This window comes from Schistocerca serialis, chromosome 8 (assembly GCF_023864345.2).
Source record: "Schistocerca serialis cubense isolate TAMUIC-IGC-003099 chromosome 8, iqSchSeri2.2, whole genome shotgun sequence".
Taxonomy (NCBI): domain Eukaryota; kingdom Metazoa; phylum Arthropoda; class Insecta; order Orthoptera; family Acrididae; genus Schistocerca; species Schistocerca serialis.
The window spans coordinates 187,178,291-187,197,623 of record NC_064645.1 but is presented as its reverse complement, the minus strand read 5'-3'; the positions used below and the strand labels follow the sequence as shown (position 1 = coordinate 187,197,623).

General features: G+C 44.2%; 1 protein-coding gene across 1 annotated transcript in view; it reads left to right on the top strand.

Annotated features, from left to right (window-relative positions):
* LOC126416244 (zinc finger and SCAN domain-containing protein 22-like) overlaps nucleotides 1–19,333 on the top strand; it is a 768,818-nt gene that overhangs the window by 498,920 nt on the left and 250,565 nt on the right. The window contains exon 5 of the mRNA XM_050083860.1: nucleotides 3,020–3,189. Coding sequence (XP_049939817.1) covers nucleotides 3,020–3,189 — 170 coding nt within the window. The remainder of the gene's footprint in view (nucleotides 1–3,019; nucleotides 3,190–19,333) is intronic.

The following is a 19,333-nucleotide window of genomic DNA, read 5'->3' as shown; positions in this document are numbered from 1 at the left end:
AATTGCTCACCAAAGCATAGCTATTATTTAGTCACTTCAACAGCGCCACGCAAGTTTCGCAATTAAAGTTTCGCAATCGCAGTTTTCTGTACAAAGGGGCATAAAAAATCAGTCATTGCTTAATAATGACAAAATAATTTTCTGTAGTATTGCACATACGCTATCAATCACGCTCACTGCGTAATAACGATGAAATAATTTTTCATTCTGCACGTACACAATCAATAAAGCTCACATCGTAAAAATTAACGAGATCAAAATGGCTTTCGCTTAGGGGAAGCAACCGTATGTTCAGCGTGCCAACACAGAAAAACCCAAATACGCTGACTGTACACACGACCCTTGTGTGGAACCCTTGCATTTGGAGCATTGCTGGTAGTTCAACACATTGAATGCACAGACTGCACTTCTCGCTGTATTCTACATTGCACCACTCAACCGACGATGAAACAGCTATCGGTCATTAAAGCCTCCTGCTAAGGCTCTTCTTGTAACGTGGAAGCATCTGTCTTTGTCTCCTCTGGAATCGTCATTCTCTCATCCGGGAAAAGACACCAACCGCCCTAATGTGTTGCTTGTATGCACCTAAATTTGACGCTCCTGTTTGCCACAGAATTACTGAATAATTTAGAACAGTCATACACTAGCAAAGCATCACTTCTCATCGGGTACAATGTTCAACATTAATCAAGTTCATTCCATCAGAAACTCGATGGCGTTGACTGCTGTAGCTGACGTCTCGAACTGGGCAGAGGGCTTGCATGCTCGACACTATATTGACCTCAGCGTGAGGACGCTGCCGTGATTGGGATAGAAGCGTAGCCATTTGTAGCGTTTCACATACGTCGTTACGGATTGAAGCGGTCCTTCGCTAATGTCTGTCGTATCGATTCGCGTTGCCGACTTTGCTGTGAGACCTTGATCTCTGGACGTTACCACAAACTCGGTTCTTGGGCTCATTAGCTTTGGAGCTGGCTTCGTGTTCTTAGCGCCGGCCGAAGTGGCCGTGCGGTTAAAGGCGCTGCAGTCTGGAACCGCGAGACCGCTACGGTCGCAGGTTCGAATCCTGCCTCGGGCATGGATGTTTGTGATGTCCTTAGGTTAGTTCGGTTTAACTAGTTCTAAGTTCTAGGGGACTAATGACCTCAGCAGTTAAGTCCCATAGTGCTCAGAGCCATTTGAGCGTGTTCTTAGCTGTCCACAGACTCCATCATCGACTTCTCCTCGCTCCACAGCCACATCGGCGCTCGTGTCGATCACGTGCGCGAGCTCCTGCCCTCTGGCGGTGCACCAAACCGACAAGCCACCAAGCTTAACTCTGGCCATGGGCGAAACAAACGAGCCGCTCTCCATTGCACGATGTACGGACTGCAGAAGCTAGTCGTAATTCTGATACAAGCCAGTGGTATTTGAATTGGTCACCTGATGTACTACAAATACTTGGCAGTGTTTTCATCTGCAGGTTGTGCACAGCTTTATGACCAGATGCTAGTGACTCACGAGGCTGAATTTCTAAATACGGCAACAGTTTAGTAAAGATTTCTTTCCTAAATCCAAATTCGTGCAGTTCTAAAACCGATACACCGTCTGGTAGAATCCGAGAATCCAGTGCATATGCAATGCCCGGATACTGTCTGCCTCCTTTTGGTTTCCTTTTAACACTTGACACAGCTGTTACGTCGTATGTCGAACACCCTGTAGAATTAGTGTGCAGGAAAGCGTGCCACAGTAAATGGAAACGGAAACTCAAGAAATTTACTGGTGCAATTGGGGGTAGACAACAGTATCTTAAGCAGTTTTCCTCGTCCCTCACCCCATACATACTTTCGAGTACTAGTTCGCAGGGAGGGGGAGCGAGGGCGATAGAGAGATAATGTTCCATTCCCAGCGTTTAACAGACGTCATTTAGAGAAGTACGGTAGTGATTTACTGTTCCTTATGACCTGTCTTTCCTCAGTTCCGTGGATTAAGTGCCAAACGGTTCCAGAGCATTTCATAGAGTTAACCATTTTGAGAACATTAGTGATATTAAGCTCGGCGACCTATTTCATGCTATTCCAGAGGATTCTCTCTCTCTCTCTCTCTCTCTCTCTCTCTCCCTGTCGTCATCTTCATGAACGTAGGTATCAGGCAACTCTCCACTGTACAGCGACGTGATTCTGAAATCGAAATGGAACAGATACTCAGTTCATGTGCTACAGTGATGCAAGTTCTGTGATCCTATCTCGGTACATGAATGCACATCGCTTCCACCTATTCAAACAAGGCACAACTTTGGGTGCTAACAAATGATTAGGCAAACAAATTGTACAACATATTTTCAATTATGCGGTTTTTTATTTTTTTCGCTTCATGTTATGAAGCAAAAGTTCTCGGGAAAAAGGCCGGATAGTCGTGTTAGACTTGCACAAATTTCGCCGACAGTACGATTTGTCGACATCAGATGCACTGATGGACTGATGCCTGAAAACTGGGCGATTTAAGAAACAGCAATAATCTAGAGCAGGATATGGAAATGGAAAAGCAAAGATCAAATAACGTGTTTCACAGAGTATGTTGACGAATATTGGGCCTAACGATAGCGGTAAAAGCGCGACACTGGGGCGAGGACTGAGTGCGAAAAGCCTAACTCGCCATCTACTTCGGCAGGTGCAGGTTGGGCAAAATAAAACCCGACCAGAAAATATTTACTGCACCTTTTTAAGATAGGCAGCCCAAGTTACGTCATCCTCCTAAGGTTTGGAAGCTGTAAGCTGGGTTGCCTATCTTAAGGCCCATTAAATATTTTCCCGACCAATTTTACTCTGCCAATCCTGTACAAACCGTACCATTCCCGCCTCCTGTCATTAGTCTGTCAACGCGCCTCATGGCATAAACTCGATTTCTCTTCGTTTGGTCGTCCGCCCGAGAACTTTTCTTTCATATATTCGGTGCAGGACGACAGGGCTACCCCGACAAGTTCTTACCTCAGTGGCGATCTGTCTGCATACGCATATCACCTTTCTCCTGATTCTTGCAGGTGAGAAGCCGCACGTGTGCATGGTGTGCAACAAGGGGTTCTCGACGTCGAGCTCGCTGAACACGCACCGGCGCATCCACAGCGGGGAGAAGCCCCACCAGTGCCAAGTCTGCGGGAAGAGGTTCACCGCCAGCTCCAACCTCTACTACCACCGCATGACGCACATCAAGGTCAGTCGCCAGCGCACTTTTCTCCTAGCAGATCTCGAGCCAGCAACATCACAGGCAGCAACTCTGACATCTCTGACGAGAACACACTATCTCCATGTATGCCATTTCCGATACATTCGTGACCCAACTTGACTGGGTGAAACCACCAATCGGTGACCCACACAGAAACCAATGACGTAAAATGAAAACAATGTCGACGCAACATGTTGCAACCTACTACTAATCCCATGTCATCAAGTGGAGTCGTTCCTCGAATCCAACTCTCAGCATCTTCGTTAAGGAATCTACAGCATTTACTGTCAAAATTATGTAAGTGGTACAGGCTCCTAAATTGAATACTGCAAGATACGGAGTAATGTTCGAAAATTAACATTTAATTTTTTTTTGTTGCTATGGACTTGAATAGTTTTCGAGAAGTGTGTTCTTTCTTTTTAAGTTACAACCGCGAAACACGAAAATTAAGCGGATTTGCTAAAGGGAAATTGAGAATTGCACAAGGCAAGGAAAGAACGTTGCTACGCCTAAGACGAAGAGATCTCCAAAACCGGATTACATTAAGTACTGTTAATGATGAAATATAACCGGTTAGGGAGCTGAAATAGAAATGGGCACGATATGTTGCAAGACGAAGTGATGGTAGATGGACGTAAGCTCTGTTAGTGTCGAGCACAAGAGAGAGAAACCGTCCACTAGGGGCCACTTCTGTTTTGCTCACACTGTATGTGGGTGATTACTACCAAATCGTCTGCCACACGATCCACCACCATTTTCTCACATTCTACTGTGCAAACCACTCTCTGTCTAGAATCCTAACCAGCACCCTGTGCCTTCAACAATCCTGTTCCTCGTAATCCTCTGCCCCTGGCAATAGATTACTTCCAGATACCTTGACACATGTTGCTAAACATTCAGTTGACTTTCCGGATGCTAAATCTTGTGAACCAATGCCAGTGAGATAGACTTTTATTAGTTATGAAATAAAAATGGTACACAAACGCTCATATTTCACGCGTGTTACTCATTCAAAACCGCATATCACCTGGCAAAATCATTTCTGATCGCTGGTTCTTCATTTCAAAATTGGTGCCGAAAGCGCACTCGGCCATAACAGGCGGAGTCTACCAAGCCTAGATCCAGTAAGAATGTGGATTTTGTTCGTTTATGAATTGTAGTGTGCAGTACATTCGACTCCGAACCGACATAAACTGTGTCACGCTCACCTAGGAGGTGGGGACTCAAAATCTAATTTTCACCGGATTTAAAAACGCTTTAAAAATTTTGCTCAGTGTTGAAGTCTTTATACTACAATCGACTGACCTTTTGACAAAAATAACAACGACAATGTCTGATATAGCCCTAAATTTTCCATTCATTCATTCATTACGGAACAGGGTGACTTAAGTTTTGAGATGTCAGTAATAATTAGAAGAAAATTTATTATTTATTAGCCGACATGCGCAGCTGAAACACAACAAGCTGGAAAATTTCTGAAAATTACCGATATTTTGGAGCACTACTTAGGCGAGTCTTGTTTGTTAGACATTGTCTGAGCACCTAAGCGGGAAGTGTCAGCTAAAAGTGGACGGATATCGCACTTTCTACCGTGAAAAATGCTTCTTCCTTTACGAGTATGTATCGTAATTCCTTGGACGTCTCTTATGTGATTCCATTGTAATATCAGCCGTCGCCAATGCTGATTCTGATGGAATGCGGTGATCCATATCGCCAATAAGTATATAACCTCCTTTCCTCCCCATTCTCTTTCTCTGCCTCCTCATTCCGCTCTCCCCTTGCGTCTACTGCTTCTCTACACTCTTCCGTGCCACATATTCGGTGTTATTTCATTTGGCTCATCATCTACATCTACATCTACATACATATTCCGTAAGCCACTGATGGTGCAGAACGGAGGTTACTAATCATTACCTTTCCTGTTCCACTCGCAAATAGAGCGATGGAGAAACAACTGTCTATATGTCTATGTATACGTCCTGATTTCTCTTACCTTTTCTTCGTGGTTCTTGCGCAAAATGTACTATGGTGGCAGTAGAATCGTTTTTAGTCAGCCACAAATGCCGTTTCTCTACATTTTCTCAATAGTGTTTCTCGAGAAGAACATCCTCTTCATCCAGGGATTCCCATTTGAATTCACGAAGCATCTCCGTAATATTCGATTGTTGATCGAACCTACCGGTAACTAATTTATTAGAACCCTTACAGTTGCTTCCATGTATTCCTATAATCAGACCTAGGGGGGACGCCTGACGGTCTATCAGAGCTGAAGAAATGGTCACACCTGTGTCCTATCCGCGGTCTCCTTTATAGATAGTCTCATCTTCTAACCGTTTTTCAACACCAACTATTTTCTTCTCGTATTTCTCTTATCGTTTGCAATTTGATTCTCATCGCGTTTTTCTGTCTGTTCCTCATTTATAGGTAGGTTTTTATACTTCGGACATATTGTCACTTAACAAATAACAGCATATTGTATATTGGTCTGATAATCATTATTTACACATCATCGGTTTCTTAACCTCGTAATACATTATATACGCGATTTCCACGATCTGACGTCGCTCACAACCACCCCCTGTGATGGCTTCTACCGAACAACGAGGGAGCAACATCGACTACACCTACGGATTGTAACCTGTAGTGGATACTTTATCGGCCGGCCACTGTGGCCTAGCGGTTCTAGGAGCTTCAGTCTGGAACCACGCGACCGCTGCGGTCGCAGGTTCGAATCCTGCCTCGGGCATGGATGTGTGTGATGTCCTTAGGTTAGCTAGGTATAAGTAGTTCTAAGTCTAGGGGAGTGATGACCTCAGATGTTAAGTCCCATAGTGCTCAGAGCCATTTGAACCATTTGAGCCATTTGGATTCTTTATCTAAGATAGAAAGGTAGAGCCAAAATTGGATGGACGGAAAACCGTAATAGAAAACCGCATGGGGATACCAGGAGTTAATAGGCTGGGCAGCATCAACGAACTGCAAAACACGATTCCGACAAGGCAGAAGATGCAGAGGCCGACGTCCATCTGCCGGCCGTCAGAACGTCCCGCTGGAGAAGGCTGACGGCTTTACGGCGAGAGGCAGCGGGAATGCGTCCAGAAGGCAGCGGCGGTAACCGCAAGACCGGCCGGTTGCAGCAGAAGCGCCGTCTAAGCACAATTATTGTGAGCGCTTATTAATGTTGGAAATTACTCCCTGCGCGGTAGTAACCGAAAATTAGCGTCCGGCCCTCTCCGTAATAAATCAAGAGGCCATCAGCTTTTGGAAAAACGGAGGGAGTTGGCGGCACTGGGGGCGGGGAGCGCCTTGATGGACTCAGCTCGCCGGGCGGACGGTCGCCGGATAATTCATCACTGGCGAAACTAGGGCCCGACCACTCTGGTCTGGTCCGCGCAGGCTGGCTTCCACCGGCCTCCACTGGCCGACCGCTGTTTCATTTTCCCTCGCACGGAAACGAGAAAAACGTGCTGCGAGCGCCGTCCCATTCCCTGTAAGATGAAACCCATTCTTTCGGACACCTTTTCATTAAAATTTGTTGCGTTCTTACTGGCATTTCAGCTTTATCCAAAAACCTCGACATACTGAAGTGACTACAACCAGTCCACTACAATGTACCGTGTGATCAAAAAGTCAGTATAAATTTGAAAACTGAATAAATCACGGAATAATGTAGACAGAGAGGTACAAATTGACACACATGCTTGGAATGACGTGGGGCTTTATTAGAACCGAAAAAATACAAACGTTCAAAAAATGTCCGACAGATGGCGCTTCATCTGATCAGAATAACAATAATTTGCATAACAAAGTAAGACAAAGTACAGAGTATGTTCTTTACAGGAAATGCTCAATATGTCCACCATTATTCCTCGACAATAGCTGTAGTCGAGGAATAATGTTGTAAACCGCACTGTAAAGCATGTCCGGAGTTACGGTGAGGCATTGGCGTCGAATGTTGTCTTTCATCATCCCTAGAGATGTCGGTCGATCACGATACACTTGCGACTTCAGGTAACCCCAAAGCCAATAATCACACGGATTGAGGTCTGGGGACCTGGGAGGCCAAGCATGACGAAAGTGGCGGCTGAGCACACGATCATCACCAAACGACGTGCGCAAGAGGTCTTTCACGCGTCTAGCAATATGGGGTGGTTCTAATGAAACCCCATGTCATTCCAAGCATGTGTGTCAATTTTTACCTCTCTATCTACATTATTCCGTGGTTTATTAAGTTTTCAAATTTACACTGACTTTTTGATCACCTGGTATTTAGAAGAATTGTACATCCACCGTCAGTAGATTTTGGTTGCCAGTATGAATAAATAATAATGTATTTATGAAAGCTGTTTTAATGGCTAAAATAACAAATCTAACACGACGCAGTTACACAGAAAACTGTTCGCTGCTTATCAAACTCTGAGCAGATGTTCATCACATAACGAGTATCAAATAATTAAGCTTTCATTATATTTGGAACTGATGTCCATAAGCGACGTCAGTTTGAATTGTGACATCCACAAGCACAAATACACACTTTCATTTCTCGTGATATGGCAGCTAGCAGCCTTTGAGTATCATCCTGAGGAGTATCACGCCTGAAATAGTTCAAATGGTTCAAATGGCTCTGAGCACTATGGAACTTAACATCTGAGGTCATCAGTCCCCAAGAATTTAGAACTACTTAAACCTAACTAACCTAAGGACATCACACACATCCATGCCCGAGGCAGGATTCGAACCTGCGACCGTAGTGGTCGCGAGGTTCCAGACTGAAGCGCCTAGAACCACTCGGCCACTAGGGCCGGCCTGAAATAGTTTATGAAAATTTCTGGCTGGAGGCAGTTATGAAGGTGTGAGGGTTTATTCGGATTACCTGGGTAGTTGTGACAGATAACCTCCTTTAGTGTTGGAGCCCTTTTATTTACTTCGCACACTACCACACAGCTTACCAGAGTGCCTATTAATTACGCTCCTGTTACACGTAGGTGCATTATATAAGCAGATTAGCTATGGATTAAGAACGCCACCACTAGGCTTTATCACACAGAAAGAATGAAAGAAACTTCGCTTCATCTTAATATCAAAGTCAGAACCGTTAACCTGACCATTTAATAACTCGCTATGATGGTGGCTGTACAGTGAGGCACAGTAAAATTTTTGTAACCAGTGAACAATATTCAATTTTATTGCTTTAACAGCACAGAACACGAGACAAAAATTCCTACTACGATTATCCTAAGACGTTCACACTTACCGACATGCAGCTCCAATCAGGTCCTATAACTAAATCTCTGTCCTGGCGAAGGCATCCTCTACACGATTATATATCACTTTTTTGGAACTCCGTCATTTTATCGCACTGCATCACTGAAGTTCGAAATTTAGCTCAAACGTGCCCATAACCTTCTTCCGTAATGGCCCTGCGATGACATCCTCCAGCTCGACGATTCTTCACACAGCAGGGCGAACACACAGTAGGATGAAGACACATACGAAAACAGCTCACAAGTTCATGTGAGGTGTACGATGGGTTAATGATGTCACATTGGCTCCAAATTTAATCACACTCCTACGTGACGCCACCGTGGCCGTATCACACCAGGGAAACGTCATCACACACCACGTCTCAGCCTTTGTCTTTCCGCTTCTCTAATGGGGGTCAGAGCAGCAATGTCATTATTCAGTTTTGTTGTAGATTACGGGAGAAAACATTTCGAGCACACCACTGTTCAGTCTAAGTCACAATTTCATTGTATTTTCGATGACTGGTTTTAGCCTCTATACTCCATATTCACATATAAAAACTCATAGAGGTCACTGTTGACGACGCGCAACACTTGCTGCGACGAACTCACTATATTATTCAGACAATGTTGTTCAATCTGTATATTGAGCAAGCAGTAAAGGAAACAAAAGAAAAATTCGGAGTAGGTATTAAAATTCATGGAGAAGAAATAAAAACTTTGAGATTCGCCGATGACATTGTAATTCTGTCAGAGACAGCAAAGGTCTTGGAAGAGCAGTTGAATGGAATGGACAGTGTCTTGAAAGGAGGATATAAGATGAACATCAACAAAAGCAAAACAAGGATAATGGAATGTAGTCTAATTAAGTCGGGTGATGCTGAGGGAATTAGATTAGGAAATGAGGCACTTAAAGCAGTAAAGGAGTTTTGCTATTTGGGGAGCAAAATAACTGATGATGGTCGAAGTAGAGAGGATATAAAATGTAGACTGGCAATGGCAAGGAAAGCGTTTCTGAAGAAGAGAAATTTGTTAACATCCAGTATTGATTTAAGTGTCAGAAGTCATTTCTGAAAGTATTCGTATGGAGTGTAGTTATGTATGGAAGTGAAACATGGACGTCCCGGGTTCGATCCCGGCGGGGTCAGGGATTTTCTCTACCTCGTGATGGCTGGGTGTTGTGTGCTGTCCTTAGGTTAGTTAGGTTTAAGTAGTTCTAAGTTCTAGGGGACTTATGACCACAGCAGTTGAGTCCCATAGTGCTCAGAACCATTTGAACCATTTTTGAAACATGGACGATAAATAGTTTGGACAAAAAGAGAATAGAAGCTTTCGAAATGTGGTGCTACAGAAGAATGCTGAAGATTAGATGGGTGGATCACATAACTCATGAGGAAGTATTGAGTAGGATTGGGGAGAAGAGAAGTTTGTGGCCCAAATTGACCAGACGAAGGGATCCTTTGGTAGGACATGTTCTGAGGCATCAAGGGATCACCAATTTAGTATTGGAGGGCAGCGTGGAGGGTAAAAATCGTAGAGGGAGACCAAGAGATGAATACACCAAGCAGATTCAGAAGGATGTAGGTTGCAGTAAGTACTGGGAGATGAAGAAGCTTGCACAGGATAGAGTAGCATGGAGAGCTGCATCAAACCAGTCTCAGGACTGAAGACCACAACAACAACAACAACAACAACTCGTAGAACACAGAGATGTCTGTGGTGTCTCCGCGACAGCATGAGGCAACCTTTGAGTGTTACGAAATATTACTGTTGCATCTCCTATAGCTTCCCAAGGCTCGACTCCAGGAATTCTCCAACTCCTGGAATCGAGCCTTGGGGAGCTATAGGAGATGCAACCGTATAGATCCCGCGAATCACTGAGAACTTATAAGAGGTAGTCAGCGGACGTACTGTCGACAGTCCGACGGCAACAAACGGAAGCGACACTAGTCGATGAGCACCACAGGACGCTAGTTTATTTACTCTAGCTCAGCACCATGGAAGTGTTGTTGTCGACGAACTGCTCATAGGAACTCGCGATCTGAAGCCAGCTTCCATTAACCCGTACTCGACTTTTCGTGGCGATACTACTCGCGTAACTTCTGCTCGGATTTCTGTTTACGTCATCCACTTTTTCGCCAGAGTATTTCGAACAGTCCTGCAATCTACTGGCGGTTAGGTCTTTCTGAAAAGACCAGTGCCTACTCTTTTCCCCGTACTATTGTCCTGAGTCCGTATCGTCACCACTTTTTCATCAGACATTACTGCGATTTAGTACTGCTGACAAGCTGTCTGCGATTGCCCGTTCACACATTGCAAAGAACGGTAAAACACGAAACATGATCGAAAGCAAAGATAATATTTTACCACATGCTTAACCAGCTGTTTTTTCTGTGAATAAAAGCGTGTATATGGCTTGAGGCATTTAATTACACATTTCTTCATGTGTTAAATGCCCGTTGAAGCCCCGCTTAGGTGTACCCCGTCAGTAAAAAAAGTTTTCAGACTGGATTAATAAAAAAAAATATAGGGAAGGTAGGATGCTGGTCTTCATATTTCTGGTGTTCTACACATCTCCACTCACTTGAGTACATGCACAGAACATCATACAACAATGTGGGACTGTCAGAAAGGTCAACTCACGCGTCACATTGGTTAGAAATGTAGGTTACTTCGTCAAAGTGCTCACTCATTACGTAAATTTCTACACTTTGTCGTTATGTGGTAGGTTAGTACTGACATCACCAAGTCTCGTCACAAGCGGTAATTGTTTCCAGAAAAGAACTGTCAGCGTTCTGCATTTCAGTCAAGTCGCGACAGCCGTGCACGCGTCGTTCTTGTTGTTCGGGGCACAGAATGTTCGGAGCAACCTCTGAATACACTTTTCTTTTCTTCAAAACATTCTGGAAAATTTCGTGAACACTTTATTTAGAGATGTTGCTCTACTGCGATTTGTGACACAACAACATTGACAAGCTACGGCTGCATGTCCGCTACTAAATAGTGCCTGCTCACGACTGACTGATCGAATGCACATCTGTTGCTTATAGCTATTGGTTCAAGCTGCCACCGTAGTTACTGCGCTCTCACCGCTTATACACCAGGAATAAAATCAGTCTCGGAAATTTTTGGACAGGCGGTATAGGGTTTACCGAAACTGACACTCAACTATGTTTTAGATATTGTAATTTTTAATCAGTTGATGAAGGTAGACGAAATGTCGTTGTAAATAAAGAAATATGTCAAGCAATGTAGGTGGCTTTATTAAAAAATCGCGAAGGTTGCAGACTCATTCAGGAATTTTATTTTATGTATTAACAAATTATCCAGCTGTGGTGCATGATCAGCAGCCAGCAGCAAAGATTTGACTTACAAGCTGATGGTGCTTGGGTGAATAAGAACTCTCATTTTAAATGTTTTCAGTCTTGAAAACTTTACTGTGTCCGTGGACCTAGGCGCTAGTAAATTAATGGATATACGAATATCTGAAGCTGTCACACCGGAAATCTGACTTTTGATTTGCTGCGTATCTACTAGAAATTCATTGGAAGTCGAGGATTATTCGGGAAGGGAGCTCTCATCTGTCGCGAAATGGAAACTACGGTGAAAATCAAAAATGTAGGAGTTTCAACAGTTAGCTACACCATCCACCTACTTCTCAACATAGTCGCTGATCTGATACCAGTCGTAGCATTGTACCAACTTTCCAATACCCTCGTCATAGAAGGCAGCTGTCTGTGCTTTCCGCCAATTCTCTAGGCTGACATGCAGTTTATTGCCTGTGCCCAAATTTTGTCTTCATAGCTAGCGGTTCATGTGAGCAGAGATGAAAATCAGAAGGAGCTACGTCCGGGCTAGATTGTTGGTGATCAAACACTTTCTATTGAAAACGCATCAGGGAGTATCCTCATTGCCCCTGCAGTATGCGGCTGAGAAGAAGGAACTGCATGACAGTTGCGTTGTGTGGGCTGCATAAAATGAGGCGAAATCTCTCACAGGCACTTATACTTGGCGAGAGACTATTTTTTAGGCATCTTTACGTGCTCACTATGCGCTCATAACTGAAAAGAGAGATGTGACGCGATCGGCGGGCATACTAAAGAGACAGGCCACTATTGTATACAAAGCTTCATCGGATTTTCACTGTCGTTTCCACTTCGCGATCGATCTGACATTCCTTTCCGAAAAACCCTCATAGAACCGAACAGGTATCTCGCCCTAATATTGATTTCTGGAGAGCAGTTGATTTTGGATTTATACGGTAGGGAGGAAGGCAGTAATTACAGTGCGTAGAGAACGATGCAGGGCAGCGAACATTAGAACGGCGCGCGCAGTTGGTCTGTTGTCCGCTCGGGGCCATTTGTGAACGCCTCTAAACTGCTACTGCTGGCTGGGCGCGCGACGTGAATGAGTTCTAATTCAGCGTGCGCGGCCGCGATGCTCTGTTATTATGGGACATGCAGACGTGGCCGCTTCGCCGAATCGCCCGTGAGGCGGCGCCGACTGGACCAGCACCCAGCCGCCGCCGCACTTGTTTGCCCGTGGCGCTGCCTGCGATTAATGAGCTGTGGGGGCATCGGAAACGAGTAGCCGGGTGGGCAGCACACATGCACACACACACACACACACACACACACACACACACACACACACACACACACACTCGCACACATACGTATATACATATATATCACACATGCAGGAGAAAGAGGAATTGGAAAGAAAGGTGAGGAGTGAAAGAAGTCAAAGAGGAGAGAGAGGGAGACAGAGAGAGAGAGAGAGAGAGAGAGAGGGAGGGAGGGAGAGAGAGACTGGAAATGAGCACGGGTCATTAGTTTTTTCAGAAAGAATTCAGCAAGTTAATAGTGTTCAGGAAAATGTTTAAGATAGGTATCCCAACTTATATTATCCTTACCACGAACAGAAGATGCAAGTCAGTTTTCCTACCTTAAGCACATAAAATATTTTCTGGGTAAGTTTCCTTTTGCTTAAGCTGTACAGCGTTTACTCGGTATGACGCACCAATATCGTTGACGTCCATCTGTAGCAGGATCCTACAGCAAATTCTTCCCACAGAAAATTTGAACTTATACAGAAAAAAAAATCGCTGGTACGACATGTTCCAAACAACAGATGCAGGTGAACAGGTAGATTCCGTCTTCCTAGATTCGGGAAGGGCATTCGACATTCTACCACATCGTCAGCTAGCGATACAAGCCATAGTATGGTCACACACAGTATCTTCGAAAATATGTGTTTATGTGAAGGAATTTGAACAACAGATCCTAATAGAGCCGAATAGAAACGCACGTAACAATGTCTGTGCCCCAGGGAAGAGTGATAGGACCTCTAATATTATTAACAAACACAAAAGATAGGGTCAGCAGCAGTACGAGATTATTCGCTTACGTTGTCTTAATGTGGACGACAGTGTCACCGCTGGTCGGCCGCAAGAAATTGTAAAAACACTTGGACAAAATATACACTTTTTGTACTTAATGTCTGCTCTCTTTAAATATCGATAAACGTAAGATGATGCCTATAGCAAAGACGAAGAACGGCATATTAGCTCATTACAAAATTACTGGTGAACATCTCGAGGCATTTGTCACTGTTCCGCCCCCCCCCCCCCCCTTCCCCATAGAGCTTATTGAGTATCGGATCATGTTTGCTACTGAATTCAAGACTTCCTTGCAGATAGAACTCAAAACGTTCCTCTTAACGGAAGAAAAGTGACAGATACAAAGTGATCTACCGGGGGGGGGGGGGGGGGGGGGGAGGAGAGGGGGGGTGTATACCCCAAGAAGGGCGATGGGACCATTACCGTTTACAATGTCTGTAAATGATCTAGAAGGATGCGTCGGAAGCTTTCTAAGAGTGTTCGCAGCTGATGTGGTTTTCTCTAAGAAGGTGGCAACGCCAGAAGACATAGGGAACAGCAGAAGAGGATTGATGAATTGCGCACGGACTGGCAACTGACTCTGAACATAAATAAAAGTAACATATTGCGCGTACGTAGGAAAAGAAATTCACTGTTGTGCAGCTCGCTATTGATGACAAGTTGTTGGAAAGGCAAACTACCGCATAATATCTAGGAGTATCTATCTGGAGCTACCTTAAGTGTAATGACCACATCAAACAAATAGTAGGAAAACAGATGCTAGACTGGTATTCATAAGAAGAATGTTACGGAAATGTTACTCATCTATTAAAGAAGTGGCTTATAAGGCGCTTGTTCGACTGATTATCAATCTGGGACCCTTACCAGGTAGGACTGATAGAAGAGCTAGAGAATATCCAAAGAAGAGCGGCGTCACGGAATCGTATAGTCGGTGCGAGAACAGGGCAGGCAAGAGAGGCACTATGCATTACGGGAAGCTTTATTATCGAAATTTGGAGACAGTACATTCCGGAAAGAATGGGACAACACGTTACTTTCTTCCTTCCACATACGTCTCATGAAGTGACCACAACTAGAAAATTCTAGAAATTAGTTGTACGAGAAGTACCCTCCACCACACATCGTCAGGTGGCTCGCGGAGTATTGATGTAGATGTAGAAAGCCACGTAGTTTTCACGAAACCCTTCTGGGTAGACTTAGAGAAACTGTCTACAAAGAATACCACACGATCGTTTTGCTGCCAACAACGTATTATCTTGCCGGGTTAGCAAAAATAAGATAAAGAATAGTCCACAAACGTAGGGATGAATCCTTTACTCATAACGTGAATGGGTCAGGAAAGAAAATCGATAATATTGGTACGAAATCTCTACGTCATGCACAGTACAATGACTTGCGATGTTGATGTATAAGTAGATGTAGATAGACGTACTAACTTCTCGGGCCGGAAGTGTGGGTTTATAGAGCAGGCAGTTTTCGGCTATTGTAATGGATCGAACGATTTCTGGGCGGGAAGTTAGACGAAAACGAAAAGAAGGAACTGCAGTGTGTGTGTGTGTGTGTGTGTGTGTGTGTGTGTGTGTGTGTGTGCGTGCGTGTGCGTGGTGGAAGGGGGTTATGACCTCGGTAAGTGGGGACCGGTCGCGGGTCTGCGACCTTGCTGCCAGCCGATAAGCTACTGCCGGGGAAAGCGATTACCAGCCCCGTAATTTCCGATAGCCATCACGCACCGCTGCCCGCCTCTGTACTGATTTAAATTCCAGTAGCCACTTCTGCCTCCGGGCCGGAGCTGCCGCGCGTTCTTCACGCAGCGGGATTAAGTAAGAGCAGAGTGATTTTTAGTTCATCGTTGAAGCGCTAATCAGCCAGATGTCGTGCGCCCTAAGAGAAACATAATTGATTGTTAAAAATATCCATTTACTTGTGCTGACTCCGATTAACGAAGCTTTTCCGCAGGAAATTTGTCCCTCTACGTCTCCTAGCACCATGTCTTCAGTGCCATCAACGAGTTCAGCAGAAACTGTTAAGAGAAAGACAATGATTTCTTACTGTTGAATTGTCTATTTTATTTTCATATTTTTAGCAGTGGAAATTCGCAGTTCGATTTCACACATTCAACGTGGGGCGTTCGTGTATTAAGTTATATCTGCGTGGCAGTGATTTCTATAGTCATGTACTACTGGAGACATTTCTGAACATGAAATTACTCGAAGAGAGAGGGACAGGAAAAATAACAGAACCATAAAATTTTAATAAAGAAATGTGTGGTGCACGCTCTACTTAATCATGCAGCACAGAAATTAAATCTCGTAAATCGCTTATACCCAAACAAACATGTGTGATTCAATCAGGAACACAGATAATTACGTGTATAAGCAAAACAGATAAATTATGAAATCAAGATTGTATGAGCGTGTCCCACCCAACTTCGCTACCTAACATACCTCTGAAATAAAAAAAAATGTGAAAACTCATTTGGCCAGGGATCCACCTATGCTAGGAGCTCACGTTATGGATATGATTGCACAATACCTACATTTAAAGAAACATCACTTTCAACACAATGTTACCGTTTTTTTTGTAATGGCATATGTATGCTTTTTCTGCCGAAATGAAAACTAGATGTACAATTAGTGACGACAAACTTTCTTGGTTTCACTGCTCTAAAGCTTATACCTTCTGGAACACTTAAGACTTTAAATAATGGACACGGTGCCAGGTTCTGTCGTAACGCTGTAATGTAGTAATGCGGGTTGCCTGCACAGCCTTGAAGCGTGCTGCAGGCAACTCTGCGCATGGCGGCAGAAACTGTGGCGTCGTTACTACCCTTTGAAGTCTACGTATTTCAGAAGGCGTCAGGTTTTGAACAGTGAAAACAAGTTTGCTGTCATTAATTCTATCTCTAGTTTCCATTTCTGTCGAAAAACCATACGTGTGCCTTTACACAAAAAAAAAAAAAAAAAAAAAAAAAAAAAAAAACGTAACTTTATGTTGAAAGTGAAGCATCTTTCCATTTATGGATTGTGCTTTCCTCCCCATTGTCCGAGCCCCTGAAATAGGTGCATCGCTCGCCATTTGCATTTTTCACATTTTGTTTCGTTTCGGAAATATATGTGATGGCAGAGTTAGGTGGGACACCCTGTATAAGTTAAGCAGCGATGTATTACGAGCGAGGGTTTTTTAGCTAGAGACTGAAATTACACGAGAAATAAGCAATCAAAACAGGAATGTGTTATGAGCAAGGGTTCTTTTTTTTGCTATAAAATGAAATCCGACATGAAATATGCAATCAATTCAGCACCGTGTTACGAGTGAGGGTTTTTTTTCTGGAGAACGAAATCCTACAAGAAATATGCATTCAAAGCAGCTATGTGTTACGAGCGAGGACTTTTTTCTGGAGAATGAAATCCTACTAGAAATATGCAATCAATCCATTTCGAATTCGGTATATTGAAGGGCTGTATTTTTCGTAGTAGTGGCTCCGACACTCTAAAGAACCCTCCACCATGGACTGTAGAATGGCTTACGGAGGATGCAGGAAAGGAAAAAGTATTGAACAAGTATAAAAAACCCTCCGCCATGCACTATAGAGTGGTTTACCTAGTGTGTATGTAGAGAGAATGGCGTTGACTAGGTGTAAGTAACGCTCCACATTGCACTGTAGATGGGCTTACCGAGTATGTATGAGAAGAAAAGTTACTGACTAGCAGTCTAGAATCTCTCCGCCATGCACTGTAAATTGGCTTACAGAGTAGGTACCCAAAGGCAAAGGAATTGACTAATTATGAAAAACTCTCCACCATGTACTGTAGAGTGGCGTACGGAGTATGGGCAGGGAAAATTGACCAGCTCTCCTACTAGAAATATGCAATCAATCCATTTCGAATTCGGTATAGTGAAGGGCTGTATTTTTCGTAGTAGTGGCTCCGACACTCTAAAGAACCCTCCACCATGCGCTGTAGAGCGGCTTACGAAGTACGTTTGGGAAGAGGAAGTTATTGACTAAACATAAAGAGCCCTTCGCCATGCACTGGCTAGTGGAGTACATACGGGAAGGAAGAGTTGACAAGGTATAAAGAACCCTCCGCCATGCATAGGAATCTGAAAGGTGATGATTCATTGTAGACTCTCTGCCATGCACTGTAGAGTGACTTACGCAGTATGTATGGAAAGGGAAAGCTGCTGACTAATTAAAAAAACCTCTCCACTATGCACGATATAGTGGCTTACGCAGTCTATATGGAAAGGGAAACTTATTGAATTGGTATAACGAACCTTCCGCCATGCACTGCAAGTGGATTTCGGAGTACATATGGAAAAGTAAAGGAATTTTTTTATTATAAAAACGCCGGCCATGGTGGCCGAGCGGTTCTAGGCGCTACAGTCTAGAACCGCGCGACCGCTACGGTCGCAGATTCGAATCCTGCCACGGGCATGGGTGTATGTGATGTCCTTAGTTAGTAAGGTTTAAGTAGTTCTAAGGGACTGATGACCTCAGAAGTTAAGCCCCATAGTGCTCAGAGCCATTTGAAGCATTATAAAAACTGCCCTACACGCTCATTAGAGCGGCTTATGGTGTATGTAGGGGAAAGGAAAGTTATTGACTAGGTAAAAAGAACCCTTCGCCTTTCAATTTAGTCTGACTTAATGATTATCTACCGAAAGAGAAAGGTATTGACTCATAAAAAAAAAAAAAAAAACCTCTCTCCCATGCACTGTAGAGTGGCTTACAGAGAATATATGCCAATGGAAAGTTATTGACTAAGTATGTACAACCCTTGCTGTGCACTGCAGAATGTCTGACGGGGTAGGTATGGAAAGGGAAAGTATTGACTAATTGTAAAATTATGATTCAATTATAAAAATCTCTCTGCCATGCACTGTAGAGTGGATTAGCGACGACGTACGGAAAGGAAAAAGTACTGACTAAGTGAAAGGAAACCTCACCTTCGCGCTTTCAATGTATGTGCGGAAAAGTATTGACCGAGCATAAGGAACCGTGGGCCATGCACTGCACAGTTCGTGTAGACGTCGAGGGAGATGAAGCGGCCACCGGCGGCTCCCGCGCTGCGCCCACGTGTCCGGCGCCCTCTGCAGCCACTGGAGTGGGTCTGGGCCTGCGGGCTGCTGCTGATGGCCTGGCCCGGCCCGGCTCCCAGGAGCCGCCAGATGTATGTGTTTTATATTACGGCGCTGTTAAGTGCCCCCAGACGCCCGGGGCACGCCGGTCGCTTGTTAAAATTGTTGCCTGCCGCCTGCCCGCTGCTAGCCTCCATTTCTTCCGCGGCCACACTCGCTCTCCGACTCTTTCCGCTTTTCCCTGCCAACCGCCGTTCACCCTCGTAATAGAGATTCCACAACATTGACTCGATATCGGAACGGTGATTCCGACCACGGGCACTACCTGCCTCCAGTAGATTTGAATACAACAAAAGAAAATAAATAACAGAGTGAGAAAGAAAGCACTTGGATTCATGAAAATGGAGAA